General features: G+C 44.6%; 1 protein-coding gene across 4 annotated transcripts in view; it reads right to left on the bottom strand.

Moving 5' to 3' along the window:
- The window catches only part of LOC5509100 (ATP-citrate synthase), a 43568-nt gene extending 27633 nt beyond the window's left edge, over nt 1-15935 (bottom strand). The window contains exons 1-7 of one of the 4 annotated variants that reach the window (XM_048722309.1): nt 15620-15935; nt 13210-13332; nt 12563-12625; nt 11022-11120; nt 10521-10612; nt 5109-5188; nt 4884-5014 (exon numbers count right to left, since the gene is read on the bottom strand). In XM_048722309.1, the coding sequence (XP_048578266.1) occupies nt 4884-5014; nt 5109-5188; nt 10521-10612; nt 11022-11120; nt 12563-12625; nt 13210-13332; nt 15620-15772 (741 nt within the window). In that variant the 5' untranslated portion in view covers nt 15773-15935. Of the gene's footprint in view, nt 1-4883; nt 5015-5108; nt 5189-5544; nt 10355-10520; nt 10613-11021; nt 11121-12562; nt 12626-13209; nt 13333-15619 lie in introns of those variants that run through there. The other 3 variants (XM_048722311.1, XM_048722308.1, XM_048722310.1) reach the window with 3 other exon arrangements.

The following is a 15935-nucleotide window of genomic DNA, read 5'->3' as shown; positions in this document are numbered from 1 at the left end:
GGTGACAATGTGGGAGTGGACATGGTGACATTAGGGGAGTGGACATGGTGACAATAGAGGAGTGGACATGGTGACAATGGGGGATTGGACATGGTGACAATGGGGGAGTGGACAGTGACAATGGGGGAGTGGACATGGTGACAATGGGGGAGTAGACATGGTGACCATAGGGGAGTGGACATGGTGACCATGGGGGAGTGGACATGGGGAGTGGACATGGTGACCATAGGGGAGTGGACATGGTGACAATGGGGGAGTGGACATGGTGACAATGGGGGAGTGGACAGTGACAATGGGGGAGTGGACATGGTGACAATGGGGGAGTGGACAGTGACAATGGGGGAGTGGACATGGTGACAATGGGGGAGTAGACATGGTGACCATGGGGGAGTGGACATGGTGACCATGGGGGAGTGGATTGGTGACAATGGGGGAGTGGACATGGTGACAATGGGGGAGTGAACATGGTGACAATGGGGGAGTGGACATGGTGACAATGGGGGAGTAGACATGGTGACCATGGGGGAGTGGACATGGTGACCATGGGGGAGTGGATTGGTGACAATGGGGGAGTGGACATGGTGACAATGGGGGAGTGAACATTGTGACAATGGGGGAGTGAACATGGTGACAATGGGGGAGTGGACATGGTGACAATGGGGGAGTGGACATGATGACAATGGGGGAGTGGACATGATGACAATAGAGGAGTGGAGATGGTGACAATGGGGAATTGGACATGGTGACAATAGGGGAGTGGACATGGTGACAATGGGGGATTGGACATGGTGACAATGGGGAATTGGACATGGTGACAATGGGGGAGTGGACATGGTGACAATGGGGGAGTGGACATGGTGACAACGGGGGAGTGGACATGGTGACAATGGGGATGTGGACATGGTGACAATGGGGGAGTGGACATGGTGACAATGGGGGAGTGGACATGGTGACAATGGGGGAGTGGACATGGTGACAATGGGGGAGTGAACATGGTGACAATGGGGGAGTGAACATGGTGACAATGGGGGAGTGAACATGGTAACAATGGGGGAGTGGACATGGTGACAATGGGGGAGTGGACATGATGACAATGGGGGAGTGGACATGATGACAATAGAGGAGTGGACATGGTGACAATAGAGGAGTGGAGATGGTGACAATGGGGGATTGGACATGGTGACAATGGGGAAAAGGACATGGTGACAATGGGGAATTGGACATGGTGACAACGGGGGAGTGGACATGGTGACAACGGGGGAGTGGACATGGTGACAATGGGGATGTGGACATGGTGACAATGGGGGAGTGGACATGGTGACAATGGGGGAGTGGACATGGTGACAATGGGGGAGTGGACATGGTGACAATGGGGGAGTGGACATGGTGACAATGGGGGAGTGGACATGGTAACAATGGGGGAGTGGACATGATGACAATGGGGGAGTGGACATGATGACAATAGAGGAGTGGACATGGTGACAATAGAGGAGTGGAGATGGTGACAATGGGGAATTGGACATGGTGACAATAGGGGAGTGGACATGGTGACAATGGGGGATTGGACATGGTGACAATGGGGAAGTGGACATGGTGACAATGGGGAACTGGACATGGTGACAATGGGGAATTGGACATGGTGACAATGGGGGAGTGGACATGGTGACCATGGGGGAGTGGACATGGTGACAACGGGGGAGTGGACATGGTGACAATGGGGATGTGGACATGGTGACAATGGGGGAGTGGACATGGTGACAATGGGGGAGTGGACATGGTGACAATGGGGGAGTGGACATGGTGACAATGGGGGAGTGGACATGGTGACAATGGGGGAGTGGACATGGTAACAATGGGGGAGTGGACATGGTAACAATGGGGGAGTGGACATGGTGACAATGGGGGAGTGGACATGGTGACAATGGGGGAGTGGACATGGTGACAATGGGGGAGTGAACAAGGTGACAATGGGGGAGTGGACATGGTGACAATGGGGGAGTGAACAAGGTGACAATGGGGGAGTGGACATGGTGACAATGGGGGAGTGGACATGGTGACAATGGGGGAGTGGACATGATGACAATGGGGGAGTGGACATGGTGACAATGGGGGAGTGGACATGGTGACAATGGGGGAGTGGACATGGTGACAATGGGGGAGTGGACATGGTGACAATGGGGGAGTGGACATGGTGACAATGTGGGAGTGGACATGGTGACAATGGGGGAGTGGACATGGTGACAATGTGGGAGTGGACATGGTGACAATGGGGGAGTGGACATGGTGACAATGGGGGAGTGGACATGGTGACAATGGGGGAGTGGACATGGTGACAATGGGGGAGTGGACATGGTGACAATAGGGGAGTGGACATGGTGACAATGTGGGAGTGGACATGGTGACAATGTGGGAGTGGACATGGTGACAATGTGGGAGTGGACATGGTGACAATGGGGGAGTGGACATGGTGACAATGGGGGAGTGGACATGGTGACAATGGGGGAGTGGACATGGTGACAATGGGGGAGTGGACATGGTGACAATGGGGGAGTGGACATGGTGACAATAGGGGAGTGGACATGGTGACAATGGGGGAGTGGACATGGTGACAATGGGGGAGTGGATATGGTGACAATGGGGGAGTGGACATAGAGACAATGGGGGAGTGGACATGGTGACAATGGGGGAGTGAACAAGGTGACAATGGGGGAGTGGACATGGTGACAATGGGGGAGTGGACATGGTGACATTAAGGGAGTGGACATAGTGACATTGGGGGAGTGGACATGGTGACAATGGGGGAGTGGACATGGTGACAATGGGGGAGTGGACATGGTGACAATGGGGGAGTGGACATGGTGACAATAGGGGAGTGGACATGGTGACAATGGGGAAGTGGACATGGTGACATTAGGGGAGTAGACATGGTGACAATAGGTGAGTGGACATGGTGACAATAGGTGAGTGGACATGGTGACAATGTGGGAGTGGACATGGTGACCATGGGGGAGTGGACATGGTGACATTAGGAGAGTGGACATGGTGACAATGGGGGAGTGGACATGGTGACAATGGGGGAGTGGACATGGTGACAATGGGGGAGTGGACATGGTAACAATGGGGGAGTGGACATGGTGACAATGGGGGAGTGAACATGGTGACAATGGGGATGTGGACATGGTGACAATGGGGGAGTGGACATGGTGACAATGGGGGAGTGGACATGGTAACAATGGGGGAGTGGACATGGTGACAATGGGGGAGTGGACATGGTGACAATGGGGGAGTGGACATGGTGACAATGGGGGAGTGAACAAGGTGACAATGGGGGAGTGGACATGGTGACAATGGGGGAGTGGACATGGTGACAATGGGGGAGTGAACAAGGTGACAATGGGGGAGTGGACATGGTGACAATGGGGGAGTGGACATGGTGACAATGGGGGAGTGGACATGGTGACAATGGGGGAGTGGACATGGTGACAATGGGGAGTGGACATGGTGACAATGGGGGAGTGGACATGGTAACAATGGGGGAGTGGACATGGTGACAATGTGGGAGTGGATATGGTGACAATGGGGAATTGGACATGGTGACAATGGGGGAGTGGACATGGTGACAATGGGGGAGTGGACATGGTGACAATGGGGGAGTGGACATGGTGACAATGGGGGAGTGGGCATGGTGACAATGGGGGAGTGGACATGGTGACAATGGGGGAGTGGACATGGTGACAATGGGGGAGTGGACATGGTGACAATGGGGGAGTGGACATGGTGACAATGGGGGAGTGGACATGGTGACAATGGGGAATTGGACATGGTGACAATGGGGGAGTGGACATGGTGACAATGTGGGAGTGGACATGGTGACAATGTGGGAGTGGACATGGTGACAATGGGGGAGTGGACATGGTGACAATGGGGGAGTGGACATGGTAACAATGGGGGAGTGGACATGGTGACATTAAGGGAGTGGACATGGTGACATTGGGGGAGTGGACATGGTGACAATGGGGGAGTGGACATGGTGACATTAAGGGAGTGGACATGGTGACATTGGGGGAGTGGACATGGTGACAATGGGGGAGTGGACATGGTGACAATGTGGGAGTGGACATGGTGACAATGGGGGAGTGGACATGGTGACAATGGGGGAGTGGACATGGTGACAATGGGGGAGTGGACATGGTGACAATGGGGGAGTGGACATGGTGACAATGGGGGAGTGGACATGGTGACAATGGGGGAGTGAACAAGGTGACAATGGGGGAGTGAACAAGGTGACAATGGGGGAGTGGATATGGTGACAATGGGGGAGTGGACATGGTAACAATGGGGGAGTGGACATGGTGACAATGTGGAAGTGGACATGGTGACAACGGGGGAGTGGACATGGTGACAATAGGGGAGTGGACATTGTGACAATGGGGGAGTGGACATGGTGACAATGGGGGAGTGGACATGGTGACAATGGGGGAGTGGACATGGTGACAATGGGGGAGTGGACATGGTGACAATGGGGGAGTGGACATGGTAAATCTCTTTGCTTTCATGAGTGTGCATGATAAATCTCTTTGTAGATAGCATTCGCTCTACTACCTTACAATATAATATAAAGTTCTACTGTTAAGGCATTAAGGGTGTTCAGGCGTGCGCGCCATTTTCAAACCGGAAGCGATTTCCCCCCGCCTAAACTGTGAGAGCACGCATCAGTGTAGCAACCAAGGTCGCATAACAACCTAAATTCCGAAAACCCTTAAATACTCAAATTTTCTTTTTGCTGAATGAATATTCAATAACCTCTTGCTAAGATATTTTTGCATGGACAACATTTATGGTGGAATTATGATGGCTTTCTTGTAAGCCAGTGACCTATGTACCTCTGGAAAAGCATCTCTCCCAAATGGTGGGGGAAACTCAATGTCGCCCCACTTTGTTTTACATATGAATTCAGCTGTTTGGTCAAGCTTAGCTGCTAAATCCAAGGCATAGATTTTGTCAGCTACCATCACTGGAAGATACAAAATAGAAAAGAAATCCCTTTATCTTACTATTCAAAGGAAAAGGGAATCAAAGCACATCAGAATTAAGTATAGTTTACCCACCTAGCGGGTTGATCTCCAAATAAGTAAAGTAAAGATCAGTAAAAAGTGAGTAAAGGGCATGTACAAATTCAGCCAGTGGTCTGCAGATTAAAAACATGTGGAACAATGTAAGAATTTAAAAGTTGTAAAAAAATGTAAAAGAAGGCATCATTTTTTCCCTTCTCAATCAGTAAGATTTGGGAATGTCAGACACTGGACTTAATACAGTACAGTACTGTACATTTCGTAAAGATTTCAAGTGCACATTTTTCAGAGTTAAAAGATTTACCCAAAGGGATTTCATGCTACAACCAGAACCACAATCTAAGAAATGACATAACATCCATTATCATCACATCACATGATATTTTTCTTTTAATGGAATCTTTAGACTGAGAAGCAAGACCAAAATGTGAGAGTCATCAAGAAAGTAGGTGTAATAAGTTGACTTGAAGGCTTTGTATTCACCTATTTTATTAACACAGTACAAAACATGGCGGACTACACGAGGAACTCAATCCGGGTGCGCATGTGCGAAAGATATGCTAATTAACCGGAAGTAAAACTACAACATCCCCTTCTCTAAGCTGAAAAGCTGAAAAATTACATGAGTACAAATGTGACTGGTAGTGTCCAATTAGGGGTGTAAAAAAAACAAAGAACTTTGCAGTACTAATAATAACATAGTTCAATATCTAATGTTTGTGTAGCAAATGCTACAAGTTCAGTCTGTCTGGGGGCTTCACTGTCCGTGTTGATCTGCGTAATGGTGGACCACTTTGGGTAGGTGTGGACTTCGCAGGGGTACCAGGTGTAGACGTCCTTGGCTCTGTTGGGGGTTGGTTGCCGTTAGGTGCTGGTTCTGCTACAGGCTCGTAGTCATCAGTAGCTGAGGTATTATTCAAGCTTAGTTTTTCACCTGTGGGACGAATGTGTCTGCGGTTTCTGGTGAGAGTACTGCCATTGGCCATGTCCACAATGTGCGAGCGTGGGGTTGGCGCAGCGGCTCGGACTATTCCTGGCTCCCATTTGGAGTTGAGGGGGTTGAAGACTCTGACAGCGTCCTGAGGGTAGACAGGCTGTAGACACTTGGAAGTCCTGTCGTAATATGATTTCTGTCGGTCTTGTCTGGCTTGCAGCTTGACATTGGCATCATAGTCAGGTTTGTTCAGTAGTGCATGCCTGGAAGTAGCTGGCAGGTTAGACTGATATATTCTGGAATTTAGCAACTCTGCTGGTGATGGCAGGGTGTGACCCAAAGGGGTTGTTCTCAGGCACAGCATGGCTAGATGTGGGTCTTGCCCTGATTCCTTGCACTTTTGAAGGAGATCCTTGACAGTTTGCACATTTCTCTCTATGAAGCCATTAGCCTCCTTGTAGTATGGGCTTGTAGTTGTATGAATAAATCCATAGGTGCTGCTGAAAACCTTGAATAGAGCAGACGTAAACTGGGTGTCATGTCCTGTGACAAGTTTGTCTGGTATGCCATGTTCCTCAAATATTCCTTTGAGGTGAGCGATGACAGTAGATGATTGGATGTTAGTTAGCTTGCGCACAATTGGGAACTTACTGTAGTAATCAGAGAGTAGTAAGTATGGTGAACCGTTCCAGGAGAACAAGTCAGATGCTAGGGTGTGCCAGGGCCTTGGTGGAACATCATGAGGCATTAGCGGTTCTTTAGTGTTCATGGACTGATTATGCTGACAGGGAGCACAACTCTTGACCATGTTGTCGATGTCGGCATTGATGTTCGCCCAAAAGACTGATCCCTTAGCTCTGAGCTTGCATTTTTCCGCACCCTGGTGTGCATAGTGTAGCTGCTGTAGAACATCTGGTTGCAGGGTCTTTGGAATTACAATTCGGGTACCCTTCAGGACCAATCCATCGGCGACAGTAAGTTCGTCACGATAGTTCCAGTATGGGTGTAGTAACTCAGGGCATTCAGCTCTTTTGTTTGGCCAACCTTGGGCGATGACGGCACGAAGTGAGTGAAGTGTTGTGTCCTTCCTCGTCTCCTCTTGGATCTGCGTTATCCTAGTAGGGCTAGCATTGAGGTGCAAGTGTAGCTCATGTATAGAGACATCAAGTCCAGCGATAGTGTCACCGGGACTTGGGTTAAGTCGTGAGAGGGCGTCGGCCAGGGGTATATCCTTCCCTGGGACATATCGAATGTCGATGTCGTATTTCTGTATCCGCAGCATCATCCTGGCAATGCGGGGTGGCGCGCTGGCCAGATGCTTTTTGAATATTGCCTCCAGTGGCTTGTGGTCCGTGTGGACCTGGACGTGGCGTCCATAAGCGTAGTAGTGGAATTTCTCGAGACCATGGACGACTGCAAGCATTTCCCTTTCTATGTTGGAGTACCTCCTCTCGGTTTCAGTGAGTAGCTTACTTCTGTACTCCACAGGGCCTTTATCTTGGATGAGTGTCGCGCCGAGGCCACGTTGAGATGCATCCACCTGGATTACGACAGGCTTGGTGCTGTCGAAATACTGCAGCGAGGCTGGCGATGTGATGAGTTTCTTGATGTCATCTACAGCTTTCTGGTGTTCTGGGCACCACTGGAATTGACTACTTTTCCTTGTCAAGTCCCAGAGGACCGCTGCTGTTGAAGCGAGGTTGGGTATGAAACGGCTAAGGTATTGCGTCATACCTAGGAAGACTTGGAGATCTGTGAGGCTCGTTGAAGGATCCATGTTGTTGATGGCTTCAACCTTAGCAGGGTCAAGTTTCAGACCATCTGCACTTAGGGTGTGTCCGAAGAAGACAAGTTCCTTGCTGGCAATTTTGCATTTGTCAGCATTGAATTTCAGACCAGTTTCACGGGCACGCTCCATTACTGCTTTCAGGTTATTGTCATGCTCCTTACGGTTGCGTCCGTAAACAACTATGTCGTCTGTGATGCCTGTCACCCCAGGTAAGTCACCAAAGGTTCCATCGACCTTCTTTTGGAAGATGTCCTGAGCACAAATCAGACCAAAGGGTAGTCGTAGGAATCTGAATCTTCCATGGGGAGAGTTGAATGTTGTATAGAGTGAGCTTTCCTGGTCAAGCTTTATGTTCCAATAACCGCTGCGGGCGTCAACTATGGAGAAGTACTCGGATCCACTTAGCTTTGATAAGACTTCATCAAGAGTGGGTGTACGATGATGTGGACGTTTGATGGCGCAGTTGAGGTCCTTTGGATCAAGGCAGAGTCGTATGGAGCCATTCCGCTTTGTGGAACAGACTAGCGAGTTGACCCAGTCAGTGGGTTCATCAACCTTGGTGATGATTCCTTGCTGTACGAGGGATTCCAACTCCTTGCGCAGAGGCTCCTGAAGTGCTTCAGGGACTCGTCGTGGCGGGTGAACCACAGCGGGTACTGTAGGGTCAAGTGTGATATGGAACTCTCCGCTGAAGCATCCGATGCCTTCGAAGCAGTCAGCATACTGTCTTAGTAGAGCTGCCTTTGCCTCAGGGTCATCCTTGGGTACTTGAGCTGGTCGTATTTCGGCTGGCTCAGCCTGGTCTTTGCTTAGACTGTGGTTAAGGGTTACAAGCTTCATTGCAGTACATGTGGGTAGTCCTAGGATTGTAGGTCCTGTCGTGTTTACAACATGAAATTCATGAGGGCTGGACTGACCGTTATGTAGTAAAGTGAGGTTGCAGGTACCGTAGTGTTGTACTTCATGGCCTCCATATGCTGTTATCCTTGTATCTGATGGGGCTAAGCTGAGGGGCTTGCCGTCTATGTCGCAGAGTGACTCTGGATAGATGTGCTTGTAGTTGCTTAATGGGATCACATTTCCTTCAGCACCAGTGTCAATCTTGCATAATAGTGGTAGTGTCCCGTTACTCGAGTTAACCTGTATGTTGACGAGCGCTTGAGTGATCTGTCGAGACATACTATCAATGGTCAGAGAGTGAAAATATAACTGTGGGGAATCTAGGGGCTCAGGTGCAGTGCTAGCATTCTCATTGCTGAGGGTGTTTATCTGTTGCTTTGATTTGTTCCGGTTTCCCCGCCTGCCTCTTCCCCTCGGGGTGGGACCTTGGGGTTTGGTGGAACGGCAAACCTTGGCCCAGTGGTTTGGTTTCCCACAGTTGCTGCATTTTGTTCCGTTTGCGGGGCACAGGGATTTTTGTGTCACATTATGGCTAGTGCCACAGTTCCCACAAGTTTGTATTTGTTTATTTTCACGTGAGTGTGTCTTGGGATGTGAAGAAGGGCTTTTGTGGGTTGTTGCGTGTACAGGTATAGTGTTTGTGCCTCTAATATCTTGTAACTGAGCCGAAGTGGCTTCCTCAGTCCTGGCTATGTCTATTGCCTTAGCGAGCGTTAGAGTTTTGTCTAACTCGAGGAGTTTAGCCTGGACACGTGGGCGGCGAGACCCGAAAATTAGAGCGTCAATAATGTGTTCGTCTACATTATCATACCTGCATTCGCTGGCTAGCAATCTTACTTTCTTTATAAATGAATCCACTGGTTCATCGTCCTTTTGCTTCAGAGTGCGTAGTTTAAATCGTGCTAAGCGAAAATTGCTCTTGGGGGCGACGTATTCTTCAAACTTCTCCCAGTAAGTTGACAGCTTTTTCTTCTCGTCTGAGGTTAGCGACCACGTAGAAACTAATTCAATTCCTTCTTCTCCCGTCCACATCAACAGATAACTGACCTTTTCTTCCTCCGATTTGGACTTAAGCGGGCCAGAAAAGTACAATTCGACGGTTGCCTTGAACTTTTTTAGCGCTTGTTGAAGATCGGTTGCATTCCAGTCCATACGAGGGCTAGTGAGTCCAGTGAGTTCGGCCATTTTCCTTGTGTAAACTTGCTAGATTTCTCGTAAAATACCGACCTGGTATGTTTGAGAGTGATTTTCCTTCAGTTTGCTTCTGACACCATGTAATAAGTTGACTTGAAGGCTTTGTATTCACCTATTTTATTAACACAGTACAAAACATGGCGGACTACACGAGGAACTCAATCCGGGTGCGCATGTGCGAAAGATATGCTAATTAACCGGAAGTAAAACTACAACAGTAGGGGGATTTGATATCCTGTAATTTTCTTTTAGCACGTAATTTAAGACTTGCACGTTTGAAGTATGTGACAAGGTGCACAGGGTACTCTGGGAGAATTAGAGTTGAATAAATTTGAATAAATGTTCAAGCCAGGGCTCATTTTTGGGAATCTTTCGCATTGAAAAAACAAGTTTGCTTTCAAGATCTGACAAAATGAATGGGTCAGTGCAGAAGATGAGGACTAGTACCAGTATGCCGAATTAGGCGGAGCTACATGCAAGTGTTAAATAATGTGCTACTGCTACTTTAAGTTCTGATTTGTCAATAGGAGGTACTGGCATCAACAAAAGCCAATGATGCTACTGTACAACATAAAAATAAAACAGTGCTGTGAGATTTAAAAACATTACACTACTTTTTTTTTACACTTACTTTTTCTTTTGTTCTGGTACATTGATCATTAAGGTCTTTTCAAGCCATACAGCAGTAACTTTTTCTTGTAACCCTATATCCAATTTGATGGCCTAAGTTATTAAAAAAAGAATTGATCATACAGTACATATCAACAGTAGTAATAATGGTAGTTCAAACTTAAAAGCTGTATTCTGTGAGCAGACATGAGTTGTATGGTGACTGACTGAGGTTTGTCACCAAATTGTATGTATCTTACAGGCAATTAGCTTAACAAATTCCCATTTATCCAGAATTGATTGTGTGACAACAGATACAAGATTTACATGATCATTGCACAAGATTTCTTATGACTATCATAAAAGTTATTACATGAATATTTCACATCGTTTCAATCTCACAAATTCAGCATTCCACCTGGCTGCTCAACAGAATTGTTAAGTATTGTTGTATATTTATACAATAATTGTACAATTGTATCTTAATACAATTTATGTATATCAGCTTTTAGATCATACAAACCTTGGAATCAACATCTCCTATATCCACACCCCCTTCATGGTAAAAAAGGATTGTATCACAGTGGCGTTGGGCATATATGCACACATAATGCTCTTCTGACTGATTAAAAAAGACAACAATCACATCAACATAAAAAAAATTACTGGTGATAGCATTGAAATAATAAAAAAACAACCAAATCTTTGCTTATTTTCTCTTAATAATTTAACAAATATTATTATCATATTTCTGTTTTTGACGACGTCAACAATCTCACAGATCATGCGACCAACTTGTTAAACCCCCTTTCCCCCCACCCTTAACATCTACATCACACATAACAAGTTTAGTTGTCATACGATGTTTTGGCGTCAGGGTAGTTTTACTTTACATGACGTCACATGTCCATCTCATTGCACTCCACTTGAAACATACATGACACCTACCAAGATTGGTTGCCGAACGATGTTTCTTTCATGAAATACATTTATATATAATAATATTTTTGTTGTTGACATCAGCAGATTTTTTATTTAAGTAATGCATTGATGACGTCAAAAATCACATAACCATATTGTTGCACACCCCTTGACACATATCAAGTTTGGTTGTCATGTGGTGTTTAATTTAGGAGATATGAATATAGATATGAAACCGGAATAGTTTTGCTTAAATGATGTCATCAATGACATCTCACATCACATGACCATATCTTGGCATTGCCCTTGACACATAAGACACCTACCAAGTTTGGTTGTCATACGATGTTCCTTTAAAGAAATATAAATATTATTTTTTATTTTGATGACATCAGCATATTTTTGCTGCTAGTGATGTCATCGATGACTTCACAATCATGTGACTAAATCAGTGCAACACCCTTGACACCGTCATTACACATACCAAGATTGGTGGTCATATGATGTTTCGTTCATAAGATATGGATATTGTTGTTCTTAATGAAATCGGAATATTTTTGCTTTTAGTGACGTCATCTTTGACATCACAAATCATGTGACCATATTCTTGCACCCCCCTTGACACAAACATGACACCTGCCAAGTTTGGTTGTGAAACAATGTTTCTTTCAAGAGATATGATTGTTATTGCTTTTAATCACGATTTTTTTTCTTTGAGAGGAGTCATCAATGACGTCACACAACACATGACAATATTGTTGCATCCCCCCTTGACACCTACATGGCACCTACTGAGTTTGGTTGCCATATGATGTTTCATTCGTGAAATATAAATATTTTTTATTTTGATGTCAGCCTATTTTTGCTTCTAACGACGCCATTGATGAAGTCACAAATCATATGACCACAGTTTTGCACCTTCCTTGACACAAACATGACACCTGACAAGTTTGGTTGGCATATGATGCTTTTTGGGAATAGACATCACATCATGAAAACTCTTGTTGATGGGTTACCAATATTTGTTACCATATTTTTCTTGTATACCTCTTTTTTTAGGTATGGGGCTCTGCTCACGCGGCGCTTCATGCCGCGTGGGAGCTCGGCTGAAAACATCCATAAAAAGATTGTTGAACCAATTACCTGCTGGTGTGCAACAAAAGGCTCAAGGATAAACCTCTTTAAAGGACCACATGATGACCCAACCTGTAATGAAATGAAATTGGGCAATTCTACATATAACATGAATATCCTTTTTCAATATTTGGAATCTGGCTTATTGTAACATACCATAAAGTACTGAATCACAGTGTGTTTAGTCTATAAAATTTACAGGTCACATGATGCTTAAGATAACAAAAAACTTTTACATTTCTTACTTTATGGAACTTTAAAGCTAAACGATCTACTATAAAGGGGGCAGGAACTTGAAATCTATATTAATAGATATCTCTCCAATGATACACAAGACATTATCACTAATTTTCATTAGTTTTGGTGGGTGTTCCTGCTATTCTGGTTTCAAATAAAAAATTAAAAACAAATTGTTTAAAGATTAGGTGCCAGCCTAGCTTCATTAAGTTACTGCCTAGAAATAAACACATCAAAAAATCATTGCTATTCTAAAGTACAGTAATCTCAACAGCAAAATTGTACACTTCACATGATATTTTAGCACCAGCACATATTTTATATTTTAGTACAAGCATTATTCTTTTATACAATATAGACTGTATAAACAAAGTTGGCACATAACACAACAAGTAAAAACGTAAAGAGCACAAACATACTTGAATATCCTTTCCCATTCTCTCAGAAATCCATGTCTTTGCTTGCTCAATATCAACGTTAACCTTGATTAAACCGAGTTTTCCACGTCGTTTGATCAATTGATCTGGCTTGACTGCAAGTTTCTAACGCAAGGGAGATAATAAGGAAAATTTTAAATATTTAAGTACATCCCCTTAACATTTCAGATCTGTGGTATCAAAATATTATGAAGAAAGGATGCTATTTTCTATAAAGTTTTAAAACAATCTTTTTAAGAAGTTCTAAAATGTCAAAATATGAATGATATTTAGTCTCAGTCAGGACAGTTTGGGTTTTTTTGACAGGATATAGTTAAGGACCAAAATGTTTCTAGTTTAGCCACTAACAAAATCATTTATATAGTGTGCGACAAATTTTGTAGAGTGTGACACAAACATGTTTCTCAACTATCCGAGAAACATTTCTTTGTCGCTGCTGCAAAATTTGGTGCATGCTACAATGATCTTCAAGGTGGCCAAACTAAGGTAGATGTTGCATGCTACAATGATCTTCAAGGTGGCCAAACTAAGGTAGATGTTGCATGCTACAATGATCTTCAAGGTGGCCAAACTAAGGTAGATGTTGCATGCTACAATGATCTTCGAGGTGGCCAAACTAAGGTAGATGTTGCATGCTACAATGATCTTCAAGGTGGCCAAACTAAGGTAGATGTTGCATGCTACAATGATCTTCAGGGTGGCCAAACTAAGGTAGATGTTGCATGCTACAATGATCTTTGAGGTGGCCAAACTAAGGTAGATGTTGCATGCTACAATGATCTTTGAGGTGGCCAAACTAAGGTAGATGTTACATGCTACAATGATCTTCAAGGTGGCCAAACTAAGGTAGATGTTGCATGCTACAATGATCTTCAAGGTGGCCAAACTAAGGTAGATGTTGCATGCTACAATGATCTTCAAGGTGGCCAAACTAAGGTAGATGTTGCATGCTACAATGATCTTCAAGGTGGCCAAACTAAGGTAGATGTTGCATGCTACAATGATCTTCGAGGTGGCCAAACTAAGGTAGATGTTACATGCTACAATGATCTTCAAGGTGGCCAAACTAAGGTAGATGTTGCATGCTACTTGTCCCCTAGTTTAGCCTGGCTTTTACAGACAGTGCAAGTATCCCTTTATAACATATATAGGTAACATATATAAACTGTATATTTGAATATGGTTACAGACAGTACTTTTGAAAGTATCACTTTATAACCACGCTTGAGGATCCAGCATACTTTGCGGATGCTCCCAAAGCTCACTACCGCAGAAGAGCCGCTGCAAAAGTTTATAACAATTTTGAGTTCTAAAACACTGGGAGCTGCTGTGCTATGATTGGGCCTTTTTTAAGGTGGGAAAAAAAGGCCCAATTACAGCACAGCAGTGTTTACTTGTAATTCCTAATTAACGCTTGCGTTGCTGACAAATGCTTTGCCTGTTTGATGGATCAAGTTACTTTGTTTTGTACGATAAGAGAAACTCTGAAGCCAGGACAATTTCTTGTGATACAGTCGCGTTTAGTTGGAAAAGCTATGTTTTTGCTCAGCTACCGAAGGCTTCGGTAAAAGCCTGGTATTTCAAATCTTGCCACTTCTTTTCAAAGAAGCCCGCAAAATTGGCGACTCGAATGTTCCCGAGAACCCTGTCCATTTTGTCTATGACAGCGTTTCTTCCCAAAAAGTTCAAACTAATAAAAAATATGACAACGATTCAGTGTGTAGGTACTGACAAAAAAGAAACATATTTCTGACTTTCCATTTTGGTAACGGTATTTAATTCTGTCAGAGTAATTTTGATTTCATTGGCTGTCAGTTTTACATTGGCTTTCAAATAACGGACATGTCACGCCCCCAGAACTAGTCTTACTAGGAAACTCTTCCAGCGGCTCTTTTGCGGTAGTGACCTTTGGGAGCACCCGCAAAGTACACTGGATCCTAGAGCATGCTTTATAACATGTATATGTAACATATGGAAACTGTATGTTTGTATATTGTTACAGACAGCGCAAGTAACCCTTTTATAACATATATTGATAACATTTATAAAGTGTATATTTGAATTTTGTTACATACCTCTAAAAAGTAGTCAATTTGTTGATTTTGTATAAAATACTCATTTTGTTACTTTACTAATATCTCTATTACACCAAGGGATATAGCAAAGACCTTACCACAATTCCCCAATTGCAAAACAAACCCTTTACACAGGGCGAATCTTAAGGATAACTTGTTACTGTCATTCATCCCATACAAACACAAAACCGATCAGCTGATTAAGAGTGTTTAAGCTTAATATAACTTTTATGAGTTGGCAAATCTCGCCATAACTTCATTTCTCAAATCAGCCCAAGTAACGCACAATAAACAAAACAATATGAAATACTTATTACCTCTTCCTTCAGCCACGGATTATCCGCCTCAATTTTCTTCCAATCCGTATCATTTGTAATCTCGACGAATTTATTCGGTACATAGTTTGGACAGCTCAAATAGGATGACAAAAGCGTCTTTCCATCAGATTCGTAGATCGCTTTTGCGGACATCCTGGGAGTTTAAGTGAAGGTACAAATTGTTTAGTTAAAGTCCAAGCTGGTGTGTTATTGGTGTAACGTTTGAAAATTCTGTGACAAGCGGCCAACTTGTTTCGGTTTCGCCGGTGCCACGAGAACGAATGCGCGCCGCACAACTGCGCAGAAGGTCTGTATA

This window comes from Nematostella vectensis, chromosome 2 (assembly GCF_932526225.1).
Source record: "Nematostella vectensis chromosome 2, jaNemVect1.1, whole genome shotgun sequence".
Classification (NCBI taxonomy): domain Eukaryota; kingdom Metazoa; phylum Cnidaria; class Anthozoa; order Actiniaria; family Edwardsiidae; genus Nematostella; species Nematostella vectensis.
The sequence above is the reverse complement of the archived record's forward strand: the minus strand, read 5'-3'. Positions and strand labels throughout refer to the sequence as shown.